We start from the raw sequence: 26,127 nt of genomic DNA, 5'->3' as shown, positions 1-26,127 counted from the left end.
AGGAGAAACTGCCAGGAGGGGGGCAGCTGGGAAGCCAGCAGAGAACTGCAGAAAGGCCTAGTGGATCCAAGTCAGGGGTGCTCAGCAGGATGCGGTGCTGAGGGAGGATGTCTCTGTGTCCCTGCTGCTGGTACTGGGCCTGGCGTGTGGGCAGCCAGTGGCACTCCAGGCTGAGCTGTGCTCCTGTGGGAGCAGCCAGGATGTGGGGAGATCCCGCCTCAGGTTCAGCTCCTGGCTGCCGCTGCCAGTGCCGTGCTGCCAAGTGCAGGGCTGCGGCTGGCAGCAGTGAGCTGGGGAGTTCTGCAGGCAGGAATTTTTCCCAGTCATGCAGTAAAGAGAATTGCCAGCATTAACCCCAACTCCTAATAAGAAAATACGGCTGCCTCTCGGCGTGGAACAGCTGAAGGTGTTTGGCGAAATACAGACATCGCTCTCTTCACCCAGGTGTAAATTGGGAGGAGCAGGGATTGAGAAGTTCAGTTGCTGCCTTTTCCTCTCTCTTGAATCCAGATGCGTGAGCCCTATGTGTGGTACACGAAAAGGGTGGCAGCCAACTGCAGCTCAACAAGGCTGGCACTCTGCATGCAGGGCTGGCACAATTCCTGCTCCTGGAGCAGGGGCTGACGCAGCTCACGCCTCTCCTACAGCCCCCTGAGCCTCATTCCTTTGCGGTGCTGTTGCTGTCTTGTGTCAGATGTCTCTGTTCTGCTGTACTCAGGGCTTCTCCTTTCCTTGGGAGATTACGGGGTTAAAAACACAAAGAAGACATTTAAAATTAAAATTAAAACCTATAATAATAATGCTCAGTACTTATCTCACCCTTGCCATCTTCAAAGTGATTTACAAATGTTAACTAATTAATTAATTTCCACATTCTCCCTGACTCAAATTCAAAGTCAAGGATGAAGTGAGCAGGGAAATAGAAAGCATGGTTTTCAGGTGAAGGGCAAAAGGAAACCTCTGCTCCTGCCCACTATTTGCTGCAAGGCAAGGCCATTTGCAGCAATATTCTCATTCTGTGTTGAGCAACTCCCATTTATTTTTCAGCCATACAAAAGGTCTAATTTTATCTGCTACCTTCTGTTTCCTTCTTTTCTTAATGGAGATCTTAAAGGTGCTCCCTTCTGAAAGTGAAGAAACGGAAAGACTTTCAGTGCTGTGCAGATGCCTCTCCATCGAATACATTTAATCCCTCTCTCTGGACACATATGGCACAACGGGGCCTTGAGAAGTGCACAGAGCCATGGTAGTGTCTTGAAAACGCAAAGCGATTGCGTGCCCAAGCTGTGCTCATAACGGACCAGTGCAGAGTTACAGCCTGTGATGCTAGAGTATCGCCCACCTTGCTGCAGGCTCTGCAGCCTGAGTGCCAGCTGTGCTCGGCCAGACAGCTGTGCCTGCTCTTCCAGTGGTGGGTTCTCGACAAATGTCGAGAGGTGTCACCACACCGTCCCCATTGCATCACGTCACTAGCTTGGGGTAGCTGTGAAGTGCCCGAGTGCCTCCCCCATCTGTGCCCTGTTCTTCACAGATCAGTGCTCTTTAACATCTTCACTGATGACACTGGCAATGGGATCAGCTATACCCTTAGCAGTGTCACCCTTGCGGATGACACCAAGCTGTGAGATGGTTGACACGCTCGAGGGTTGAGATGCCATTCGTGGGGACCTAGACAGGCTCAAGCAATGGGTCCAGGTGAACATCAGGAGGTCCGATAACCCCAAGTGGGGGGTTTTGCACCTGGGCTGTGGCGACTCTTTCTATCAAGACAAGCCGGAGGATGTAAGGATGGAGCACAGCCCTGTCAGAAAGAACTTGGGGTTACTGACAGATGGCAGCTGAACACAAGCCAGCCACGTGCCCTCACAGCCCAGAAAGCCAACTGTATCCTAGGCTGCATCAAAAAAGTGTGGCCAGCAGGGCAAGGGAGGTGATCCTGCCCCTCTGCTCTGAGCTGGTGAGACCTCACCTGTAGTACTGCGTCCAGATGTGGAGTACAGGAGAGACATGGGCCTATTGGAACACATCCAGAGGAGGGCCACAGAAGTGATCCAAGGGATGGAACACCTCCCCTACAAGGACACACTGAGAGCTGGAGCTGATCAACACAGACAAGAGGAGGCACTGGAGAAACCTGCTGGCGGCCTATCAGTATATGAAGAGGGGCTATAAGAAAGAAGGGGACAGACTCTTCAGCAGAGTCTGCTGTGACAGGACAAGAGGAAATGGTTTCATACTAAAAGAGGGGAGATTTAGATTGAATATAAGGACATTTTGTATAATACGAGTGGTGAGACACAGGAACAGGTTGCCCAGAGCTGTGGTGGAAGCCCCATTCCTGGAAATGTGCAAGGTCAGGTTGGAGGTTTTGAGCAACCTCATCTAGCTGCAGATGTCCCTGTTCACTGCAGGGGAGTTGGACTAGATGACTTTCAAAGGTCCCTTCCAGCTCAAAAGATTCTAATTTACCTTCTGTTCCCCTTCAGAGTCCATTCTCCATTCTCCTCCCTCCCTAGGTTCAAGGCACGGTGGCTTTACAAGTGGCTCCTCTTTCCAAAGGACATGTGATTGCTATCTTAGTGCTTGCCAGGTAGCATTTCCCTGTTAACATTTCTCCTAGACTTGCCCTTCCCAGAGGTGGGCAAATTTGATGCATGCAGTCATCACTGCATCTCTCAGACATTTGCAAATGCAGAGAGCACAGCAACCTTCTTCACTGAAACAAACAGATGAAGGTGATGCTATGCAGAGGTAGGAAGGCTCAAAATAATTTAAACAAAAGCTGAAAGCATAGTCACCACCCCTTGCTGTGTTTTATGGAAAACAGGACTCATCAAGTAAACTCACTATTGCTGCCAATTAGCCAGACCTCTCTAAGAATGCTGAGACAAACCTGATGTAGATGCCTGCAATCTGCAAATCTGCTCCCACAGGCAGATTTGCCCCTCCTGCCCAGACAACATCATGCCACAACTCTCTTACTTAGTATGTCTGTGTCAGCTGGCTGCACCTGATGCCTTGGTGCATGGGATCATGAATCTGGGGCTGCCCTTAGGGAGCCCCTGACCAGGGACAGATATCACACAGGAGCAGCTGGCATATCCTACCTGACCTTGCACATGGGGCCTCTGCTACCCACAAAGATGACTCTGCCTGTAATCGCTGGCAGTTTCTGGGCACAGGAGACATTCATTTCCCACTGGAACTCAGTGCTGCAGTACGTCAGTCCAGAACCAGCAAAATAATATCAGTATGACACAAGATGGCACTTTGTGGTGTTTGAGATGACCTCACACCTTGTTACCACTTCAAAAATGGTCTCAAACCCTCCATTGCCATACATCCTTAACAAGCCTTGCTCCCCTCTGTACTGCCTCCCCTCTACTGCCTTAGCTCCAGCTCTCATAGGCTTGCATAGGGAAATGATGCAGACGAGTTCATCCAAGCCACTGAATTGAGTAAGTCCCATTCATGCAGACAAAGTTCAGGGTTTTCTGTTGTTACACTAATTATTTGGTGGCTCGCTCAGGCACAAAATCCAGATTCAAAGAATCAAACGTTAGCACAGGCAGAACTGAGTGGGTATAGGAGTCACAACGTCAATTTACATCAGCGTACACTGCCACAGAGCCATCATGCAGCGTGACATGCGCAGCTGGCTGCCTCTGCTCCAAGCCAGTCTCATAGATGCATCCTCTGAAGAACATGATGGCTTTATTCTGGGCACCTCACAGCAGACAATTTCACTGGATTTTTTTTCTTGGTGTCATCGAAGAACAGGCTGAGCAACACCTATTCTATGGAAACTCCCCAGAAGGGCACTAACTGTGTTACTGTCATTCGTTTTTCAGACAATTCTCTGTATCATCACTTCCCATTTTTTCCCAAAACCTGTGAACCGAAACAAACATGATTTTTTATTTCCCCCATCAATGCCTGCATCTACCTTTGAGGGTCCCCAATATTCTGGATGCAAAGCAATTACATAAGAGACTCTTTAAATTCTATTTAAGGTTAATTCCAGCTTTATGGACTGTTATCCCAACAACGTGGCACTTCCTTCTAGAATGAGAGGTATTCTGAAGGCACTGCACCCATAAATAGGACAGGGGCTCTCAAAATCATGGCTTATTTTAAAATATCTAAAAATTGGTATATGAGATAAACAGACACCAACACAGGAGCACAAGTTTGTACAGATATGTCCATAGATCTATATTTTTATTGTTTATATATATTTATAATATATTTATATTCTTTTAAAAGAATCCCTTCGAAAACTACCCTCCCACCTAGCAAAACAAAGATTAAACAATCAGAGATGGCAGCTGCATCCTGGAACAAGGTGTCCCAGGGGTCTCAGAGAGCCAAAATGATTGCTAAGCACCACTGCACTCTTTCCAAGCTTCTGTGATGCCCTACAGATGCAAAGGTGACAGACAGACTTTTATGACTCTTTAAATTTACCTGCCAAAAGACAGGGATAAAGAAAGAAATGTGATTGTGGTGATGGAACCTTGAGGGGTAGAGGAAACACTAACGCATTCAACTGGAAGCTTAGAGTGTGACATGATTAAAAGGTGGGAAGCACTGCCCAGAAAGGAAGTAAAGAAGACAGAAGAGAGAACATGCAGGAAAATTAGTTGGCAAGACAGATCTCAGAAACGAGCTCAGAAGCATCACACTTAGGAGGTGGAGGGGTAGCAAGAGTCCCAAGTCTCTTCCTCTCACCCTCCGACCTGTGAAGGGAGATCCAACTAGTTTGATTTAGACCAAATCTTCGCACTGCCCCGGAGCCTGTGGAGAGATGAAGAAGTTTTAGACTGGACACTAAATTTCATCTCTGACTTCCTTTTCTAAGTGTACACAAAGAGCAGCTGGCATTCAAGGAAGGCTTATGAGTCGTGCTCCAGATCAAAAGCTGCACCTTCTGAATAAGCAGGAGGCAGAGGTCAGGCTGGACCATCCCAGGTCTAGGGTGCAGACCCCTGCAGTCAGTGACCTCACTGCTACCAAACAGAACTCCCCTGAATACACATAAGGCAAAGGCTATGTTCATTGGCCACCATTCCTCACCCTTTGGCTTTGGAAGTCTTCTTGCTGGTCTGGCGCTGGTTGGTGCCAGGGGCAGGTTCCCTGAGCTCTGTGAGGTGCTGTTCCGGGTCTTGAGATGTGGCTGCAGCAGCAGCTGCTGTTGTCACTTTAATTGTCTTCTTCAGATTTGCCACCTGTAACAGCAGTGAAACAAAAACCAAGTAATTTCTCAAGTTTTTTTCTCTTTTTTTCTCCTCTTCCCTTTTTTAAAAGACCTGGAGCTAAGTGCTAACTGCTGTCCAGACCTCTGCAATGCTGAGAAATGTTTAGCTGAATCACAGTTCTTCTTCAGGCACAACCCCCCGAGGGTTTTAGCACAGGGTAATGCCTTACTTGAGCAAGGGCTGTAAGTTAACAACAGGATACTGGTTCTATTCTTTCTTTAAGCAAGGGGTACTGCCTTCTCCCTCTTCAGCCCACTCACCTCACTCTCTATCTGCTGCTTTAGTGCCAGCTGTTGTTCTTTGTGTTGGTTGGCTCGGCTAACCTGTTCTTCAATGCCAGACAAGACAACTTCACAGCCCTGGCACCTGTAGAGAAAACGTTAAGCTGAACAGGACATGAAGATGATAGATTTAACTGTAGAGAGCAAGAATTCTGGAAGGCAATGGCTACTCTAGGCAGGATAGGCACAGGGGCGCCAGTCCAATGTAATAACGTAGTGACATTATTACCTAGGAGGGAAACACATAACAAAGTGGCACTAGGTTAGGAGCTACAGACATATACTCAGAAAGACTCTTGCCAGCAGGTGGGACTGGATGCAAAATTTGCTGCAGTTTTCCTCACCCCTCCAATGTGGAAGAATTTCAAAAATTATTTTCCACTGCCGTAAGGGAAAAGGAATAGAGAAGGTCACATTGCTACGCTGCCTTCCATCAACACACAGAGGATGATCTGGCGAAGCCCCTGACCATTCCTGCAACTTTTTAAGGTATTAATATGGGCGGCTTCCTCCTCACCACTCCTGCAATGTGCGGGTGATGGTGCTTAGCTCCTCCCTCCGGATGTCCCTCCCAATGCTGTAATCCACCTCCAGGCGCTGGTTCCGCTGATCCAAGCTCCCTCGCAGCACATCTGCATACACCGCCTCGATCACGAGGTCCTCCAGTTGCCGGACATTCTTCAGCTGTAACTGCTCCAGCAACACCGAATAGGGGATGCACTGTGGGGACATGACAGTAATTACCACGAGGTAAACTCAGAAGAAGGAAAACTAGAGGTAAAATAGGGGGATTACCTTGATCTTGGCAGCCAGAGTGACGACTGACAGGTGCCTCAGTTTGTTCTTCTGAGCCTCTGTCAGGGGAGGGAGGTTTGCTGCTTCAGCTGTCGTCAAAGGGAAGAAGCAGGTATTAGAATTCATACCTCATTTTCTATTACCCAATCCTGCAATGGAAACATTTGCACCAGTCCCATTTCTTAGAGCTTCAGCACACCAATCCCCAAAGCGATGCTTTATCTTGACAAGCCGTCACCATTAATCCACAGCTCAAAGGACCTTTTCCGAGCAGCCTCTCCTCTCCTCCATTTCAAGCCACTCCTCTAGCTGTCCCACACCTTATTTATGGAGGCTTCCGCATCCCAATGGATTCCTCAGTCCTTCCCTCCACTCCTCACAAACACCGTTGCCAAGATGCTTTTGGAAGTTCCCCATGCAGCACACAAATGGCAGCACGCAAGCAGCAGCGCCTGTTACTGTGGGCCTCCTCGGCCCCATGCCCAAACACAACCTCGCCCCCAGCCTGGTGGCACAGGGCTCAAGCCCCCGAGCCCGACCTCACCCAAGTAGTCGGCGTAGGTGCCATAGGCGAAGATGGTGAGCAGGTGGAAGACGGGAGAGAACTCGGAATCGGCCAGCTGCGGGACAGAGGGAAGAGTCAAGCCCCGCCGCGCCCCAGGCCCAGCCGCGGGCAGGGCAGGGCAGGGCAGGGCGTGACGGGGCGGGCTCACCTCGCGGACGGCCGGCATGTCCAGCAGCTCCCCGAAGACGTAGATGCCCGGGGCCTCCAGCACCTGGTGGATGAGACTGGCGAGCGCGGCGCCGCGGGCAGCCTTGGCCAGCAGCAGGAACTGTTCCTGGCTCTGCCCCGTCACCTTTCCCTCGGCCGCCATCCCGCCGCCGCCGCCGGGGACTCGGTCCCGCCGCGATGGCGTCCCGCAGGCCCCGGCCCCGCCGCCGGGCGCCACCTCCAGCCCGCCCCGAGACCGCTCCTCTATGGTGGCGGCGTCGCACGACCGTCAGCTTCCGGGTGTGACGCCACGCGGGCAGAGCGGCGGGGCGCCCCCCGGCGGCGGAGGACTGCTCGGGCGGGGCGGGCCGGACGGTCCCGCGGGCGGCTCCCGGTGCTGACCGGGATTGCCGTCCGCTTGGCGCCGTTGGGCTCCTCGGAGGTCGGGGCCAGGCCAGAGCTTGGTCTCCACGCTGAGGCTGCCGGCAGGAAGGGGGCCCAGTGCTGGGAGGCCGAGGTGGAAGTCTGAGTTATAATGGTGGCGGCCCCGCCACTCGGATGCCGTGGAAGTGGCTCGCTGCTCACCACAGCCACAAGCATCGCCGCAAGCGCTATGGCCAGGGATGTGGGGAACGGCCGTGATTACTCTCAGAGATAGCGAGGCCTGCGGTTCTCCTTACGGAGGGATCGAGGGAGGAGAAGGGCTGACAAGGTCGAGCAGGGGCCGTGCAGGTGAACTACAACACGAGGTATAACTATCTCCTTCCTGCGTTCACCTCTCCATTCCCGTGCTCAGGTCTGCTTCACCACACCCTGACACCTGGTGCATCCACCGACACCAGCGCAGGGTGCATTCTGATCAGGTTAAAGCATAGCCCTGCTGCTCTGTAGCATTTATTGCTCTTTCCCCCGCCCCCTCGTTGGCTCCTTCCATCTCAGTTTTATCTTCCTATCGATCTGTTTCTCTCACACTCTCTGACACGCTTGCTGCCTTTCATTATTAGTCCGATAAAGCAAGGCAGCCTGAGCATCCCAGCTGCACCAGCCTCCCTCCGTTCTCCTCCTCCGCGCTGACCCCAGGTCCTGTGTGCTCTTTGCAGGGTCACCACAATTTTTCTTCTCCTTTGTCCTGCACGGAGCTAAAACAAGGGCAAGGAATGAATCACACCCTGAGCTCTCTAAATGAGAAGGCCATCGTCTTGTGGGCAATGTGAGCGCACGGTATCTTACCCGTAACTTAGCAAAGCCTTTGCCTCATCCCTAGATCAGAACAACAGATGTTGAGATTAAATTTCGGATTTTTGGAGTCTCTAAGTCCCATGATTTCATTCTGTTACAAATTCTTGAATGCCTATCTTAACATTACAGGGTAACTGTGAAATGAGATGTCTGTGTAACCTGAGTCAAACGTTAGGGGTCAAAAGTAGGAGTGCAGATGAACACAAGCCTTTACAGCGTTTCCAAATTTTAAGATGAATCTCATAATATCTGGAGGTTGTGGGTTATTATTTCTGAGTGTTGGGGATTTGTAGTCCTCTCTGCAGCTACCTCTCCCTTTACCCCCCTCTTCCCAGAATGAAAGTACCATTCTTTTCCTGCTGTAGATCCACCTTCTTTCCCCTGTACCCACTGCCCCACTTTAGAGCCTGCAGGGTCTGCAGAGTCATACTGTATTGTTCTAAGTGGCTTCTCTCTTTACCACTGCAAAATCAAAATGACTTGTCAATATGCTGACAATATTTGTTCTCTAGCCCTTCTCCAAACATGGTCACATCTTCTGAGATGATTTTTCACAACTCTGTGCAAGTGGCACAGACTCTTAGGCAAAGAGCTTGTAAGAATGGGGCAAATCTCTTTGGCACGCAACAAGATCAGGAAGATTTTTAACCCTATAACTTGTACTAGGTTAATACACAGAGTGGTAAGACCTGTGCCTAATTACATCTAGGGCAGCCTGACATCTATTGCTTATAAAGGAGTTTAAGAGGACGGTGGCTGCACAGTAATTCTTATTCCCATGCACTCTCTTAATTCCCCTGGGAATTTGCAGATGAGGAACTCTTTTTTTCAGACAGCCTCCAATCATGATTCTCCAGAAGAGAGGAACTTTCACCTCACATGATGGCCTGTGTCTGTGATTAGGCATTGCCCAGTGACTGGCTCTCGTTTATTCTCTGCCAGAATACCTGGTATGCTTTTCCCCAGGAAGGAAGTCATGCTGTAGTCAGGTCATGTCTCTTTCTGCTTTTTGATAAGTTAAACAGGTTGACCTCTTTAAATTACTGAGATCTCTAGCCTTCAGATCGTCTTTGATTCAGAGTTATTTTTAAAGCATGGACTTCAGCACAGAGAGGCCTGATCATCTCCCTTCTTCTTCTCACTCTTGTCTTTGCACAGCCAGGCACTTCTGCAGTATTGTCCACAGAGACTGTGCTGGTGTTGGTTTTTGTTTGTTTGTTTTCTGTCTGATTCCTTTTAAGATACCTTTTTTTCAGTACTGAAAGTTGCTCACTGTAGACATAGTCTTATCTACTTCGTGGACATCTTTTCCTTTTCACAGCTGTACAATTTGCTCTCATCTGTCTTACAAGAAGTTTTAGGAGAGTGACCACCTTACCAATGCAACAGGTCATTCTGCACTGGCCCTACCCTCGTTATTTTTAATACTAACAATATTCGTGTCTTCAGCAAACTATCAGAATAAAACATATCTGCTCACCAAGCACTGAATTAAATAGTGACTTACACCGGACCAAGGACTCATACTTGGGCATCCACATCAGAAACTGTCACTCGGTGAGGGGCTTTCAGACGTGGGCCCTTTGCATTTGGTTCAACACAGTTAACTGGTCCACTTAATCTCCTGCTCTGTTAATATTGTGTAAGGCTGTTTTTTCCTCACCAGATTGTTTTGGGATATTAATGCTTCCAGAAGCCTAAATAGATCTAAGCCATCACCTATTCCAAATAAACCTGAAGTCACATCAAAGACTGACAAGAACAAAACAAGTTTATGCAGCAAGATCAGTCTCCTTCAAATCAGGCTGACTGGCATTAGCTGAAGAATCTCATATCAGCTCTTCTCTTGCTTTGCCTAGAAATTTTCAGGTCTTCTGTTTGCTCTTTACAAACACCAGCACAGCACTGCTCTTCTCCAGTCTTCTGGGACATCTCTGAAATTCCAGAACTTATTAACAAGTTGTTTTTCGAGAATAGGACTGAGGAACCTGGCTTCTCTAAGGATCTGTTGCCTGTATTTTATACTTGCCATGCCATCAGCCGAGGTACCTTGATGACATCCTTTCTGCAATGTGCCACAGTTGCAAGTCCTTTCCCCTTGCCTGTAGCCAATGCCTTGGGCTCCTCCTTCACCACTCTCTAGCACACACAGCTTCCTCAGTATTTTCTGCTCAATTTATTTCAGCTTGCTGGCCAGACTGCTCTGCCCAGCAGGGTTTTGCCCAGCAGCATGGCCATGGGGTCTCCTCCAGCACAGTCACCAGCAGCATCTTTGTCTGACTGCTGGCTCTCTCTCATACAACTTATTGGAGCTTATTTACCTTTCAGACTCTGCTTCATTTGTCAAGCCCAGCTGAATGCGGCCCATGGCAACTGAAGATGAGCTGATGGACTGATGGACAGCAGAGCAACTGCAGGAGCCTCACTGCCCTCAGGACACATAGCTAAATCAGAGCAGCAGAGGTCCACTTGGCCTCAGGACTGGTGTAAATAACCTCTACGTGATGAGCGTGCCAGGCAGAAATAACAGCCTTCCATCTTTCTAGGTGCGATGGTGCAGAAGGTACACTATCGATCCTGGTCCAAATCTTGGCCAAATACACAGCAGAGGGAGTTTTCACATTTCCATCTTCATTTTGTCTTCACATCACCTTCACTCGAACACCCTCAGAATAACACTTCCTTCTTAATATATCTCTCATCTTCTCTTTTCACAGCCATCCACCTGCAGCTCCAGCAGCCCACCCGATGCAGCTCTTCACTCAAATGTCCCTGTTGTTTCTTTCAGCCCATCCCAAGTGCCTCCTTTTGTCACTCTGCTTTTCCAGACCCATGCTCCCAGAGAAGCTTGCCTTTCCCTTTATGTCAGGTGAGAGTGATGTAAGCATGACATCAGCTCCTGCACTTGCTGTTCGCGTTGCCCCAATTCCTTTCCTGACTTCTCTCACACCTCCCAGGGTTTCCTTGATCCCTACAGCATCTTCCTCCTCCTCCTTCTCTTTCCTGCCTCTGGCTTCCTTCTGCAGTTTTGCTCTTCAGGGGGATTTTTAGTGTTTACGTCATTTTGATTTTCGCCCTTTAACTGACCTTTCCCTGGTTGAATTTTCTCAACTGTTTTGTGCTTCCCAATTATTCTAAACACATTCATCATAATTTGAAAAGGTCAGAAGGAGCCTGTATGGCTGAGGTAGCCCCTTCCAGAGCTTTCTGCCTTTGGCTCCCCTTGGAGCCCAACCACGACAAGTCTCCAGTCAGTGCTATCCTGTCCTGTCCTGTCCTCTAACCACCCTGAGCAGCGGCGTGCAGGCACATCCAGCCATGCACAGTCACTGTCCCAAATGTGAAAATCCCATGGACGCTTCCAAAGGCTTACAAAAGACCTGATGGGTGAAAGGTGTTCACAGTCCTGCTCACAAGTGTGGGAGGGAACTCACGGAGGGTCTGATGGACGGCAGCAGCCCCAGAGCCCTAAGGTCTGTCGGAAAGTGGCACAGCCTGTTCCAGGCAACGCGCTGCACTTGGGCTGTGTACTGAGTGCCCTTTGGTCACCTGTGTCTGTTCCTGGTACTGTGGCAGGTTGCTTCATAGAGCAGCGCCATCTGTACTATTTCCTGTTTTATCAGGGTCAGTGACAGCCTTTCCTCATCACTTCATGATGAAAAGTTTGATTGTTTCTGAGGATCTGAGGAAATTGCTTTCTGGCTCCCTCATATTTCAGACCCTGGAGTGGAAGCTGCCTTGATGCCTCCGACTTTCATCTCCTACCCAGGGCTGCTTGGCAGCCGCCTCCTGATTTGGCCTGTGCCTGCTGATGGTGCTGATGGTGGAGGGCGAATCTCCCTGCAAAACACGCAGCCCCTCCGAGGCACACAATCTTTTTTCTCTCCTTTCACCGCCACATCCCTGCCATCTCCAGACGCATCCATCGATCCCCAGCAGACAGCTCGGGGACCTGCGGGCCGATCCCGCGGCTGGAGCAGACCCCGCTTTGCTCCCACAGCACCCGGTGTCCCACTCGGCCCACGCGTGGGCGCCTCGGCTCTGCCCGTGGGGCTCCCCCGGTCCCACGCCGGCCTCCGGGGCTAAGGCCCCGGGCCCGGAGCTCGGCGAGACGGGGACGCGGGGCGGGGGAAGGAGGAACGAAGGCGGCAGGGGCACGGCGGGGAGGGGGATCCCGAGGGGTCCCCGAGGCCGGAGCCGTCCGGCGGAGGCGTTCGCTCTGCCGAGGGAAGCGGCGGGTCCCTTGGAGACACCTCTCTCCATAGCAACCCAATCGCTTCCTGGGAAGATCCCGAAATAACCGACACGACGGGAGCGGCGCGGAGCGGGCAGCGGCGGCGGAGAGACAGCAGCCCCGGGCAGGTCCGGCGGGGCGGCCGGGGAGGGCGGGGAGGGACCGGCGGTGCCCCTGCAAACCCGGCACCGGGGCTCCGGGCGGCGGGCCTCCCGGGAGGGCGCTCCTCGGACTGCAGCAGGCTCGAGGGCGACGGTGCCGGCCCGCGGCCGTGCCAGCAGCCATGGGGTTAACGGGAGGCAGAGAGCGAGAGAGACGGAGACGGAGAGAGAGAAAGAGGGGCTGGACCAGCGCTCGGCAGCTGTTTATTTCAAGGCATCTCTCGCTCCCTCTCCCTCAGCCAGGGCTCAGCCTCGCCGAACCTTCCTTCTCCTGCTCTCCTTCTTTCGTCCTGACCATGAGCGGCAGCGGCGGCAGTGGCCGTGCTCCTCCTGCCCCCGGCCCCACCACCCCGGCTGCGCCCCGCCCGGCTCCCCGCAAGGTAAGTTCGCTCCGGGCTCGGGCACGGCATGGGGACGGGGCCGCAGGGCGAGGGGCGGGCGGTGTGCGCCCGTCCACGAATCCTCTCTCCCCGTCTCCTTCCCCGTGTCCTTTCTCCCTTCTTTCCCCTCTCCCCATCGAGGTACCCGTCCCCTCCCAGCCGGCCGTCTTCTTTCCCCGCCGCTCCTCCTTTTCCTCTCCGGGCTGGAGGTACAGAGAGACCGGGAGGGAGCGGGCACAGCCGCGGCGTTGCTGCCTCTCGCCCTCCAGCCCCGGGCTCCATCACAGACCTGTTGTTCTGGAGCACCGGAGCCTGCGTTGAGCCAGACGACTTCAGCCTAATTGGCGCAGCTGGAGAGAAGAAACGGAGAGGTCAATCCCTCCTCCTGCACGGCCAGGGGTGCATCGTGTCACAGAGAGCAACTTGGATGGGGAGACGGCACCTGGAGCACTCGGATGCCTGAGAACAGTAGAAAGCTGGGAGGCAGGAGATTGGCAGACTCATGACATGTATTGCAGGCAGGCACTAGATGGCAGGGGACCGGTATCCTAGAGTGCTGGCTGGAATGGGGCCATGCTCACAGTTCCCAAATGCAGGAAGACTTGAGCTCAGAGGACCGCTTGTCAGGGATATCTGTAGTGAATCCTGTTCCCTAGATACCGAGGTTTCCAAATGCACGGGCACCATCAACTCTGCATCCCTGGAGTGTGCCCTAGCCCAGCATTTCCATGCCCAGCCCACGGGTTCTTGCCCTGGCACCCAGCAGTGGTATGCCCGCCAGCTGGCACTGAGCCCTGCAGGACCTGCACTGACACTGAGTGAGCCCACAGGCCCCTCCATGAGGCTGGCTGGACCACGGCACTACCACCAGCCTATCTCCTGTTGGGAAGCAGGCAGAGCAGCCTGACATGAGCCACAACATTCAGAATGCCAGCCCCGAGGTCAACTTGCTCTGTGAGCCATCATTCCCACAAGCACACAGGAAATCCCTCCCCAAATGGGCTCAGCTTCTCCCATGGCTGGGCACCAGTACTTCGCCTCACACCTCCAGCGGTCTGAGCTCCTTCAAGTGTACCGACTGCTTCCTTAGGGCAGCTGACCTGGAATCCTTTCTTTTCCCCGTTCCCTCCCAGAAGGATGCAGAATCCCTTCTTACCAGCACTGAGACTCATGGTTGCTGCTACCAAAACGATTGCAGCTCTGCATCTTGGACCACAAGCTCCAGGATGTTCGCAGCCACCAAGAAAAACGTAGATGCAGGATGCTTGGGGCACAAGCGGTGTTGCAGCATCTCACTGCCAAGTGTCCCAACTCTCTCCGCTCAATGCCCAGAGGAAGCTGCTGGGCTCCACAGTCCCAGAGTGCCATTACCTATCAGTAGCTATCACCATAGTCCTGGGTGCTGGCTGGGAGTTACAAATGCCAGCCAGCGTTCTGCCTCCGTGAGCAAGGCTGGGTCCCCCTCAGGTTTGTTTTGATTTTTTATTACCGTTCTGAGTGGGATCGTTGCCGTGGGGGAGCCAGGCACAGAGAGGATTTGCATGAAGCTCTCGGTGCTGCAGGGTTGCTAATGGCGAGTGCTGTTTCAGCTGGTAGCAAGTTTCATAATCTTGGCCCACCTCTGGTGGTTGTTCTGTTCCTCAGGGCCATAAGCATCTTTTCCCTTCTCCTATCCCTCCCCTGCTCCCCAAAGTGGTCGGCAATTTTGTTGTTCCACTGGAATATATCTGTCACGTGAGGTCACCGCTACATAAGTAGAGGTGATTGATTGCTTAGGTTGCAGGGCCCCATCCCATGTTGAATACCGGCTTGGAGACCTTAACCAGACCCGGTTCTCGCAGGAGAGCGGTGTGGAGAGGCACGGTGATGCATTCCCGACAGATTGAGTGGCTGAGCAAACAGACTGCTGCATTTGGAACTAGCTGGAGCGCTTGGAGAGCAGACAGCTCCATTCCTAGAGGCACAGTAGCACAGCAGTCGAGCCCGAGATGCTACAAAAATACAGATAGATCATCGTCTGCCAGCCGAGCCAGGCAGGAGTGGGCGCAGCTCCCTTCCCATCCCCAGATGGAGGAGGCTGCCCGCTTGTCACCAGCATGTCCTGCGTGTGCTCAGCCTCACCCAGCATCCCCGGTCAGAGTCGATCTCTTCTCAGCACCGAGAGCTGTGAGATTCTCAGATTTTAGGGCCAGGGGACCATTTTGATCATCCAGTCTGATCTACAGTGCTGCACAGGCCAGAGAATTTCACCCATTTCATTTCCTGTGTCAAGCCCACAGCCTCGGGTAGAACTAGAGCATCTCTTTGAGAAATACATGTAAATGCTTCAGGCAGCAGGGAATTCACCGAGTCTCAGGCAAACCGTTCTAGTATGTAGCCCTCTTTATTAATAGTATTGTTCCCCATATGAATTTGTCAAACTTCAGTATTTTGTAACAGAAGGTTACAGATTGCTTTTGATGTGAGCGAGCTACAGCACGGGTAGTACTGCACGTGGCTGGCACCTCCACTCTTCTATTCCAGTGAGAGCTTTTATATTGGAATAGGATTTCTCCTTGGGACTACTGCATACCAGAGTTGTGGACATGGAGGAGTTGCCCGTAGCAAATCTCAGGGCTTCATCCAAGCACGGTGGCATCTGTCCTCCAGAACTCAGGAGTCATATCTGCGGTTCAACCTGTGCTCCCTGCTCAGAGCTGGCATGCAGCAGGTTGCACTCCCAGGCACTAGTTAGGGTGCACATTCCCAGCTCCCTTGGTGAGCTGCCATGTGTGCTTTGAGGCAGGGCTGCTGAGATCTGCTCTCACATCCCAGCTGCAGTGGTTGTGGGCTGCAGGAGATTTACAGAGGGAGGACGCTTGGCTGTATCACTGGCTTAGGGGAGCAGCAGCATGATTTGGGCTTCCATCCTGCAAATTCACTCAGAGCAACTCCTAATCTCCAACTCCTGGATTGGCTCCAGATCTACGGTCTGACCCCGTAGTGGGGTCTGTATGCAATAGCAACGAGCAATGTAATTCTTACTCCTTGCTTCCAAGCACCGAGATTCACAAACTGAGCTCAGTGAAGTGCCCTGGGGAAATAGCTTTGTCATTCACACTCTGTCATCTGTGCATAACAGGACGCTGGAACACGGTGATGAAGGCCCTGTACCTAGAGTGAAAGCACACAGGTCCATCTCTTCACCCTGGAAGCAGCCCTGTCCATTTTTATCACAATTAGACCTGGGAGACAGCTGAATGCAGGAACTGTGCCAGGTGGTGCTGATGCAGAAATCCAGTCTCCCTGGCAAACAACAACCACCTGAATGGTGTGAGGTGCAAAGACACTGGGATTTGTATCTCCAGGCAGGAAGAGCATTCAAGCTTCCTCCTTCCCCCCAAAGATCTGCTATTCTTTTCAGCAGCAGGATAGAAACTGAGTCAAGGGCATTTGCTGTGCTTGCCCTGAAGCATGGCAGTGTCTGTCCTCAGGACACAACTCCCCCTGTCAGCAGCTCAACGCAGAATGCCCCAGACATGCTTTATCTGCTGCTGTGCAGGTACACTGCAGGGAGATCCATGCCCTGCTCTCAGCACCAGTGCTGAGTGCATAGGAGAGTCCAGCCCTTGCTGCTGGCATTTCAGCACGAATTCCTTCCCCTTTGCTCTCATGTGGGAGAAATGCTGGTGCTCTTTCATCAAACATGCCTGCTCTGCTCGTGCCAGGACACACACTTGAGTCTCTGGCCTCGATATCATGAACAAAACAGAATGCACTGACTGGCAGCAACTGACATTGTCTCAGTCTTGCACTCCTCTGGAGCTGCCTTTAGGGTAGGGCATAAGAAATCACTTGCTTTTCACTGTCTGTGGCAGGATCTGTTTACAAAAGTGCCTTAGGTCTGAGCCTTGCACCTGATTTCCAGCTGTCACCATCACAGCAGATGTGCGGGTCTCGCTCCCTGCCCTCAGGTCTGGTTACAGCCACAACCTGCTTCCTAGGGCTGAAATTTAGGTTTCCAGGTGCAAAAGCGAGAACAGTTTGGGTCTGTAGGGTATAGTAGGGATCCCTGTTTTCAGGCTTTAGATCCTGGGAATGCTCGGTGCTTTTGCTGGAGTTCACTGAGGCAGGCAGTGCAGGGAAGTCTCTACTGCTAGACTGGAGCTGGGTGACTCGTGCCATTGAGCAAACAGAGCATGGTGAGGGGGGGGGAATGCAGGCCGGCGCTGTGCCCCATATCGTGCCATAGCTCTCCAAGGAGGAGTGCTGGCACTATTAGTTGTGTCCCCCTCTGCCCTGTGGGACTAGCATGGCTGTTCACCTCCAGATGGAGAGAATTTCCACTTCTGCAGTGGCACTACCCATATTCACATCTTCGGCCTGATGCCAGTGCTGTGACTGGTAATTCCATGCAGAATGTGTCTTTTCACCCAGAGGGAACAGCTGTCTATTACCAGCTGTGGCATCCTGAAGGCAGCCCAGTGGTTTGCATGCACCCTGGCCTGACAGACTCACACAGAGAGATTCCTGACATTTGGAATTCCCTCCCTTTCCCAAGTCCAAAGGAAATTCTGTCTCAGATTTCCTTGCCAGACACGATCCTCCACAGCATCATGATCACCATCCAGATGGCCAAGATCTTGCTAGCATGAGGGAGTCTCTAGCTTTGGAAGAAACTTGCTCCATTCTGCTGCTTCTCCACAGAGCTGCATTTTAACGAGCCCCTTCTAAGGCTTAGAGGTTCAGGAGCAAAGTACAAAGAAACGCTGAGAATAGCTGCTCTTTTGTCCTCATCTTCATCTGTGGATCTCTCCAGAGACAGATCTTGCCCTGGAGGGAAGGGCAGGGCACATTAGCCGACAATTCCTTTTTTCCTGTGAACTTTGTTTAAATATTTAACAGAAGAAAACTAAAAATATCCCGGGTTAATGCAGTGGGAACCAGACAGATGCTCTCTTCTTAGGTGTTCTTCCTCCCAGCCCCTCTTTTCAGGCGCACGCGGTGGGGCGAGGGCCCCCAGCCCAGCGAGGAAGGCTGCAGGAGAAAGGCTTCCAGCTCGGGAGGGGCTGCGGTGCAGGGCTGCCAAGGACCAAGAAGGGAGACAGCCGCGGCTCCCTGGGAGCTGCAAGGTGCAGTGCGGCGGGCGCAGGACTGGAGATGCTCAGCCTCCACGATGACTCCCTCCTGAGTTCCCAGGGCCAAGCGCTCTCTTTTCTCCATCCCAGAACCGCAGGAGGGCACAAATGGGGGTTGTCAGTGCTCGAGCTTCCCCCTTCACGGTGAAGGGACAAGCTGAATGTCGTGAATGATTTTTCCTGCATGAAGTCTGTGCTGCGGAGTGAATCCCGGGTCAGGTACATAACAGCTCACTGGGGAAGGGCCGGCGCTGCGCCAGTCGCTGAAGGGAAGAGGCAAGCGGCATGAAGGGCAGGCGGCAGCGCAGCTGCCGGACTGGTGCCGAAACCCATCCAGGTGCTGCGCCCGGCCCTGCGCTGCCCCCAGCGGATGGGTGACTGGCAATGGGAGAGCTGGCGGAGGAAGGGAGGGGCGGTGCGGTGCGGAGGACGCTTGGACAAGGAGTGTAGAAAGGTAATTCCGTTTAGCTAAGAGGAAAGTAAATACTAAATATTTGATAGGCATATTTCGCTCTTAAGTTCTTCACTAATGCTGGACTTTTCTCGCTGATTCACTCTCTCTTTCCCAGTCTTCCTGGTTTATCACTTGTGCGCTTCCCCTCTCGCTCCCTCACCCCGGCACACAATGAAGAGGCTCCTTTTTAATAAATGGATTACATGCTCCACACTATAAATAAACACGGGAATTAAGATTCCAACTTGTTCTGGTGATAAGCAAACAAAAGCGCCGGAGCCCCCCCTCGGCCCTCAGACAGGAGTGTCTCCCGGGAGGCTGCTCACGTGTCTCTACACGTGTGCTCAGGAGGCAGCTCATGCTCCCCTGTGTGTGTTTCTGTGGGTTGGGGAGCAGTGCTGTGATGGATATACCTGCATGCACTGCCATGTTGTGCCATGCTCTGCCCGTCAGGGCTGGGGGTTTCCAGTGCCGAGCAGAGAGCGACAGCCACGAGGTGAGGGCACAACTTAACCTCTCTCTCTTGCCTTCCAGTGAGCAGCATGAGGCAGGACCTCGCCGTGTGACGAGGTGTTGCTGCATCTGCGATGGACCCCGGTGCCTGGTAGGTTCACAGCCCCTGTGTATGCGGGAAGGAGACAGGTGCACATGCAGCGGGCCTTCCTAGCGTGAGAGACAACTGGGTAACTTGTTCTTCCTCCTCCCGCAGCAGGATGCCTTTCCTGGTCTCCTCCATCCACTCCCTGCAGCTATGGCACTTCCTCCTCCTGGTTTCAGCCATTCCTCCACCCGCCGTCTGGTCTCTCCGCCCTCGTGGCCCCATGGCTGCCCGGCCTCTCTGTGCCCGTCGCAGCCCCTCGGCCCTCCGGCCCATATGCATCTGGGACAGGACCTCACTGCCGGAGTGGGATTCACGCCTTGCCACGCCACGCCAGCGGGTCCTGATCCCCCGAGGAGGGGACCAGCGCCATACCGTGCGGCTGAGACGCCAAGCAGCAGGAGTCAGGCCTGCCACCCCCTCTGGCTTTGAGGATGGCATGCCTTCCTCCCAGTACCCCTGGGCCATAGTGTGGGGCCCCACAGTGTCAGATGAGGATGGAGGGGATGCCAACTCGGCCAACCCCGGCTTCCCACCACTGGGTTACACCTTTGTCTCACCACGTGGGATGGCGACGGCGCAGCCCAACTCCCACTCGCTGCTGCACAATGCGGGGCTCAATCTGCGTGAGACCCCAGCCACCCTGCGGCCCTTCCTGTTCGGGCCCCGGGGTGAAGGTAGGCTGCCTGTTGCTTCTCCCAGCATCGTTCTTGCCTACAACCATAGAATCATAGTGTATCCCAAGTTGGAAGGGACCCACAGATGTTACCAAGTCCCACTCCTGGCCCCATGCAGGACCATCCCAAAATTCAAACTCTTTGAAAGTGTTGTCCTCCAGCAGCCTGGGGCTGTTCCCTTTTCCTTGAGGAACCTGTTCCAGTGCCTGATCACTCTCTGGTGAAGAACCTTTTCCTAATGCCCGGTCTGACCTACCCTGATGCAACTCTGTGTTATTCCCTTAGGTCTTTCTGCAAAACCCATCAGTGCCCCAGCAGGAAGCCTGAATAAATTGCTGCTTTGTGGAGGCTGATAGGGTGGCTGCCACACTGTCCTTGTCCCCTTTGTCTTGCAGGAGTGGATCCCCAACTGTACGTCACGATCACCATCTCTATCATCATTGTCCTGGTTGCCACTGGGATCATATTCAAGTTCTGGTAAGTGGTGCTTGGAATTCATGGATGTTGTTTCATGATGGTGCTCTGGGACTATGGACTTGGGTGCTGAAGAATGTGCTGAACCCCTGGATGCAAGGGGCACTTATCATCTTGCTGCTCTTCTCTCCCAAGCTGGGACCGTAATCAGAAGCGCCGGCGCCATTCTGGGCAGCAGAGCGGTGGGAGGCAGCAGGACAGCCAGCAGCCCCTCACAGACCTGTCCCCCACTGCCATCAGCATCCTGGGGCCCTACAGTGACTCCCTAGCACCCACCCCTGAAGCGGAGGAACCCAGGCAGGGGCAGGAGGGTGTAGAGAAACTGGGGGGCCATGGGAAAAGCACCGCCTTCCAGCTCAACCGGTGAGTCCAGCAGGGAGCCGTGGGTGGCAGGCACAGAGAGCATAAGGTTGAGGATGAGCGGGGCAGTTCAACCCTCCGAGGAGGGCCTTTGGGAGAAAAGAGCACTGACTGGTTAGGGGGGCTCCAGGGCAGCTCAAGCACCCACCTTTAATTCTTTTCCAATTCCCTTTTCCCCCCAGAATTCCACTGGTGAACCTGTGATGCAGATGGGAGAAGCAGAGCTGGCTCCCCGACCCTCCTGCCACAGCGGGGAGCCCACGCTTCTGCCACCTCTGCTACCCCAGGAAAAAAACAATCTCCTTGTGCCACGGCCCGCTGCCACAGTCGTTAACTAACTCCACCAGGATGTGCCTGGGCAAATGGACGAGCTGGGTCTTGCTAGCATCCTGAGGGGGAAGGTTGGAGGCCACCGTGCAGGACGGGATGCGGAGCGAGCAGGACGTGGGAGGGGAGGCAGCTGTTGGTTTTGTGAAGTCATAGCCTGCCCTGCCTTTCTCCTCGCACACACACACACACGCTGTCCGACCTCTGCGACTCTGCCACCAGTGCATGCCTGACAAAGGGGTAGGTGAGGTGGAAAGGCGTCCCCTTGTCCCCCTGTCCCCATGGCCCCTCTGTGTGTCCCTTCCTGTGTCGTGTGCTTTGATGTGAATGTCTGGAGTTCAGTGGCTGCAGCTTCACCTCTGGGCTTGGGATCAGGTGGTGGCAGATCCTCCTGTTCCCAAGGCCTTGGCTTTCCTGAGGGCCCGAAGGCAAATCTTGGGAAGAAGAGGCTCACATAGCACCTGTCCCTCTCAGCTATCCATTTCCTTGAAGGAAGCATTACCCCACCTTTGATATTCACATCTTCCCATTTTCTTTCTGCCTAGCACTCCTCTGTTTTCTGTCTTCAGCTTGTATCATTCTTCATCTTAGTTCCCAGTGTTTCTATTTTTTTCTCTCAGTTCCTTCTCCCCTTTTCTCTTGCCAGTTAAGGTTGGAAAAAGTTCCTTTAGTTTTCCAAATGTTCAGATCCCTTGGAAGTCTCCTTGCTGCTCCGTTCTGCCCCCTCAGTCTCCTTCATCAAGGTTTTATCTCTACTCTGTGGTGATGTTCATCAGAAAATCAGAGTTGAAGCCTTCTGGGCATTTAGCAAGAGTCCTGTCCATTGAGATCCTGCTGAAGCAGCGAAAATGCAGCAAGCAGATACAGCTGCGTACGAGGAGTGTGAGCTTTGCTGGGCTGTGGTAGGGAATTGCTTTTTGACACTCGGGCTGCAGGCAATGAGCAGCAGAGATGACTCTATTTGCTTGGGATGGAAAAGAGTGATTTAGAGAGCTTTGGGGGTTGACATGCGCTATTGGGAGGTCTCTTTTGGAATGCCTTGTGATGGGAGAGCCCTGAGGCAATGCTCGCCAAGGGCATGAGAGAGGGGTACCTATGTGCCGCCAGACACGGGATGCCAACTTCCCTGACCACACATTGTTAGCAACAGTTGTTCCCCCCCCTTGGCTTTTGTGGATACCTTCAAATAAATTCGCAGACTAACATAGCAGCCACTGAACTGCAGAATGATACAAATTTAGGTAAGGTTGCCCCAAGACCTAATGGACTGATGGGTCCAGAGACAGGAACTCGGCCACCATTTTAAGGCTGTAGTGTACGGCACAAGGTCTCTGACAAAAAATTATCTTTTATCTCCAAAAATAGGAAATGGCCTTTCCCCCTTTATCTCTGTAGTAAGAGCATATTCTTGACAGGACAAAGCACAGGGAGTTTCCTACAGGGTCTGGTTCTGCCCATTTACCCAGCTGAACGACTAGTGATCCCAGGTCCCACCTGGCTCACTGTGAAGGACATTTAAATGAGAGGGTAACTTACAATAAGCTTCATGGAAAACAGTAGAGATTTGGAGAAAATGACAGGTCAAATAAAGTTATCGGCTTATTAGAAGCACAGAATGGATGAAAGATGTAGGTGGAAAAGGACTCTGGAGGTCTCTAATCTAAGCACAGGCTGAGTCTCCACTCTCAGCAGTGGATATTATTGCTTCACTGTAAACCAATCTATTACTGAGCTTTTTCTTCACTGAGGCCCCTCTCGAGGCTTTAGTGGACATTTCAAGTTGCGGACAGACAAACAAGGGAGCCCCTGGCTCTTCCTGCCCGCTGCCCTGCTCCCACCACCCCTGAGTGCAGGTCAGGGCTGTTCCCCCTCGCTCTGGCATGAACAGAGCTGGAGAGGGACGTCTGCACGCAGCCTGCAAAGGGCTGCATCAGTTATTCCTGGCAGTTTACAATATAATGCCTTCAACTTGTTTAAGTAATCCTCCAGACCGGGCTAATTAGATTGCTCTTTGATCAATAGCGCTCATTGAAACAAGGCCAGAGTTTAGACTCTACCACTTCAAGGGCTGTCCTTGGACTTTCCACATGCTGTGTTCAAGAGAAGCCCTGTGAGAAAGTGGCAGGGCACTGCAGAAGGGGTAGTGAAAACCTTTTCCAACACTTGCTGCAGGAAAGCCCTGTGCTCTGCTGGACATGCTTTGTAAACTCTGCAAACACATCAGATTTCAGTGTTTTGTTTTGTTTTCCTTTAATGTGTCTTTGTTCCTATTTAAAGTATCTCCAAGGAATGAAACCTTCCATGGACATTGTGGTAAGATGGAAGCAGGGAAATGCTGTGAAGAAAGCTCTTAAAATAACAGAAGCTTGGAAACGCTGAACATCTTTTCCAACACCAACTATTCTAGCCAAACATGTTTTTATCATGGTCATTCACTCATGTGAAACAGGTTAAATATGGGAAAAACCTTCACTGTCCTTCCAAAATTCAAAACATTCAAAATGTGTTCGGACACATAAGCTTCTTCCAGTCAATAAATAATCTCACTGCATCTGTTTTCCCCATGGCTGGAGCCTTACAAACCACCTTCCCCTGTGCAGAATGGAGCCTGCCACCTCACTTGGTCCAGGTAATATTCTGTGAGATGCGCGCACACATGGACCAGTTGACACCACCAAGCAGAGGCCAGCACCCTTTCAGTCACAATCTGACAGGTTTCCCTGTCTTCCGGGTGACCGGAGGAAAAAGATCTGGGTTGAATTTTGCCCAGTGGAAATTTCACAGAGAGAAATGTGTGTGGGAAAAACTACTGAAAAAATTTGTTGAGTTGGGCTGGACCTGTCTGATATTTCTGGTCCTTTAGATGGAAATGTCTGGGTGGGCTGGGCAGCCGCGTCCCTGTGGAACTCCTCAAGGGACTTGCTCTTGCAAACAAGAGGCCTTGTCTTCCTTCTGGGGTAAGGAAGAAAGGCTCAGGGCACAATCCTTCCCCCCTGCCCTGTGTTGTGTTGGAGCAAGACCCCGACTCTCTTCACCCAACAGAGTGAGGTGACCACTAGGCCAAATCCTGCCTGAGCTTTCCCATCTGGTTGGTGATGACTGGTTGACAAGGGAACAGAGCTCAGCCATGTGCTTCCACAGCTCTCCTCCAGTGTGACTTACGGCGACACAGCCAGCCCGGCGTCCCACAGCTTCAGAGAGGGCTATCTACCTCTTCCTCTGCGGCACCGAAGTGCCCTTGTAAATCTGGCCCTTCACACCCTTTCATGCTAAGGAAAATTGCTTGGAAAGGAGCTGTTTGCTCACCTCCCACACATTCTCATATGAAAACACCATCATCTTCAGATCGGTCTGAGTAAAACTGTGGTTTTGGCTTTTCGCTCTGAAAAACCACTCCTATGGCACAGCATTATAGTCAAGTCCTGCAGTACAAAAGCCCTGAGCCAAACTCCAGCTAACCAACCATACCCCGGCTATGTCTCACTGTATTCTAGCCCTACCTTGGCAAGACAATGGAGGGGGGCCCTTCTTTCACCAGCTGTCAGCAATCTGTTCCTCCTTTCCTGTTGTTTTCCCCCTCCCACTGTTTCCCTGCTCCTGTCCTGTACCAGAGTCTCCCTCCAGGTTCTGCTCCCCTCCTGCTGTTTTGCTCTCCCACTCTGCTCTCGTTCTCTCTCTACCATTTGGTCTCGTTCTGCTGCAGCTCCCACCCTCCCTTTGCTCTTCCTCCTGCTTTCCGCTCGGTCTCGCTCCCCCTCCTCTGCCCTTGTGCGCTGTGATATATATTTTTGTAGGATTTCTCTTCTTCTTGTGGTGAAATACTCAATTCTTGTGGGATGTTAGTTTCAACATTTTTAAATAAACCTTTGCAAAATACTGCAAGCAAAGCTCTTGCTGCTGTGGAAGAGGCTGCAACAGAGATGTCAGGGGTGGGAAGAGAGGGATTTCACACCAGTGGAACTGGAGCTCAGGCGTCTGCTGTCCTGTGCCTTCCTCCAAAAGCAAGAGTGTCTTAGTTCTGCATTCATCTCACTTGGCTTCCTCATGACCAAAAAGGTCTCACAGCCTTCCTTCTAGCTTTCCCCAGGAGCTGGTCCTGCTGCAGGAAGCTGTGGGGACTCTGCACACCCACTTCTCAGCCCTGCTTTTGTGGCAGAACTGCTACCACCCAGCCACTTTCTGGGGCTGCTTGTCACACACGGGTTTGTGCTGAGAGCCAGGGTGGCGGTGAGAGGTGAGTGAAGCTGGAGAGACAGAGAGATGCAGGAGCAGAAGCCTCCCTCTCTCTGTTCCCCGCGGCTGCCTCCGCAATTTCTATTTACAGCCCTGCTGCCTCCCCTCCTGGCCATAGTGCTGCTGCTGCTGTTGCTGGTTTCCAGGGCTGCACTGTAATTAAGCATCCTCGTCTCCTGCAACTCCCCCACTTCGTGAGCTCCAGTGCTGATCGGTGCTAGGGTGGGCAAGGAAGGGGTACTGGAGACTACAGCAGTGCCAGTGGCACCTCCAGAGGGCAGCTGTGGCATCGTAGTATAGTGGAGAGGGCTGCCCCAGCCGGGTCTGTGGGAGGCTGATAGCACCTCTTTCTGTCACTGAGCTGAGGGGTGGGAGGAGGCTGTCCCTTAGCCCTGCTGCTTTTGGTGACTGATCACTGGCTCTGGAGACCAATCCGCTCTCACCTGCTGTGTAAGGAGACCGTGGGGCTGGAAGGCTGAAGAAATGTTGCTGGAGAGGTGGCAGATTCTCACTATGCTGACATTACAGACTCACATGCTCATTGGTGCAGTGAAATGGCTTACACAAACCTTGGCTGCTTCCAGCTAGAGCTTCAGCCCTTCCTGTTAGCTCCTCTGTCAGCAGATGCTTTTTTTTCCCCAATGCCCTCTCTGCAGAGGCTGCAGGCGCTTAGTGGGAGCTTCCCATTTCTTCACCAGGAGTAGCTCCAGGAACTGACCCAGTTTTGCTGGTTTCTTGGAGTACTGACTCCCCACTCTGGCCCTGTCTCACCACCATTTTCCACTCTGTGGCTTTTGCCCACTTCTCACTCTGAATTCCCATCCTCT

At 52.5% G+C, this 26,127-nt stretch overlaps 2 protein-coding genes across 3 annotated transcripts; one reads left to right on the top strand and one right to left on the bottom strand.

The window, feature by feature from the left end:
• Positions 1-4,190: 4,190 nt before the first annotated feature.
• On the bottom strand, positions 4,191-7,254 carry COPS7A (COP9 signalosome subunit 7A). The gene is made up of 7 exons (XM_052701740.1): positions 7,048-7,254; positions 6,879-6,954; positions 6,335-6,423; positions 6,057-6,259; positions 5,519-5,624; positions 5,077-5,228; positions 4,191-4,797 (listed from the first exon to the last, which is right to left on the bottom strand). The coding sequence occupies exons 1-7, from the start codon at positions 7,207-7,209 to the stop codon at positions 4,758-4,760; spliced, it is 828 nt and encodes a 275-aa protein (XP_052557700.1). The 5' UTR covers positions 7,210-7,254; the 3' UTR covers positions 4,191-4,757.
• Positions 7,255-12,478: 5,224 nt separating this feature from the next.
• On the top strand, positions 12,479-24,954 carry PIANP (PILR alpha associated neural protein). Of its 2 annotated transcripts, XM_052701736.1 has the most exons (7): positions 12,479-12,647; positions 12,920-13,060; positions 19,166-19,235; positions 19,341-19,906; positions 20,302-20,383; positions 20,516-20,743; positions 20,923-24,954. In XM_052701736.1, exons 3-7 carry the CDS (start codon positions 19,219-19,221, stop codon positions 20,942-20,944), a joined length of 915 nt encoding a protein of 304 aa, XP_052557696.1. In that variant the 5' UTR covers positions 12,479-12,647; positions 12,920-13,060; positions 19,166-19,218; the 3' UTR covers positions 20,945-24,954. The 2 variants fall into 2 exon arrangements, with proteins under 2 accessions (XP_052557696.1, XP_052557697.1); XM_052701737.1 differs by lacking the exons at positions 12,479-12,647; positions 12,920-13,060 and adding an exon at positions 13,117-18,631.
• Positions 24,955-26,127: the final 1,173 nt, after the last annotated feature.

This window comes from Tympanuchus pallidicinctus, unplaced genomic scaffold (genome assembly GCF_026119805.1).
Source record: "Tympanuchus pallidicinctus isolate F22 unplaced genomic scaffold, pur_lepc_1.0 scaffold40, whole genome shotgun sequence".
Lineage (NCBI taxonomy): Eukaryota > Metazoa > Chordata > Aves > Galliformes > Phasianidae > Tympanuchus > Tympanuchus pallidicinctus.
This window is presented reverse-complemented; position numbering and strand designations above follow the sequence as displayed.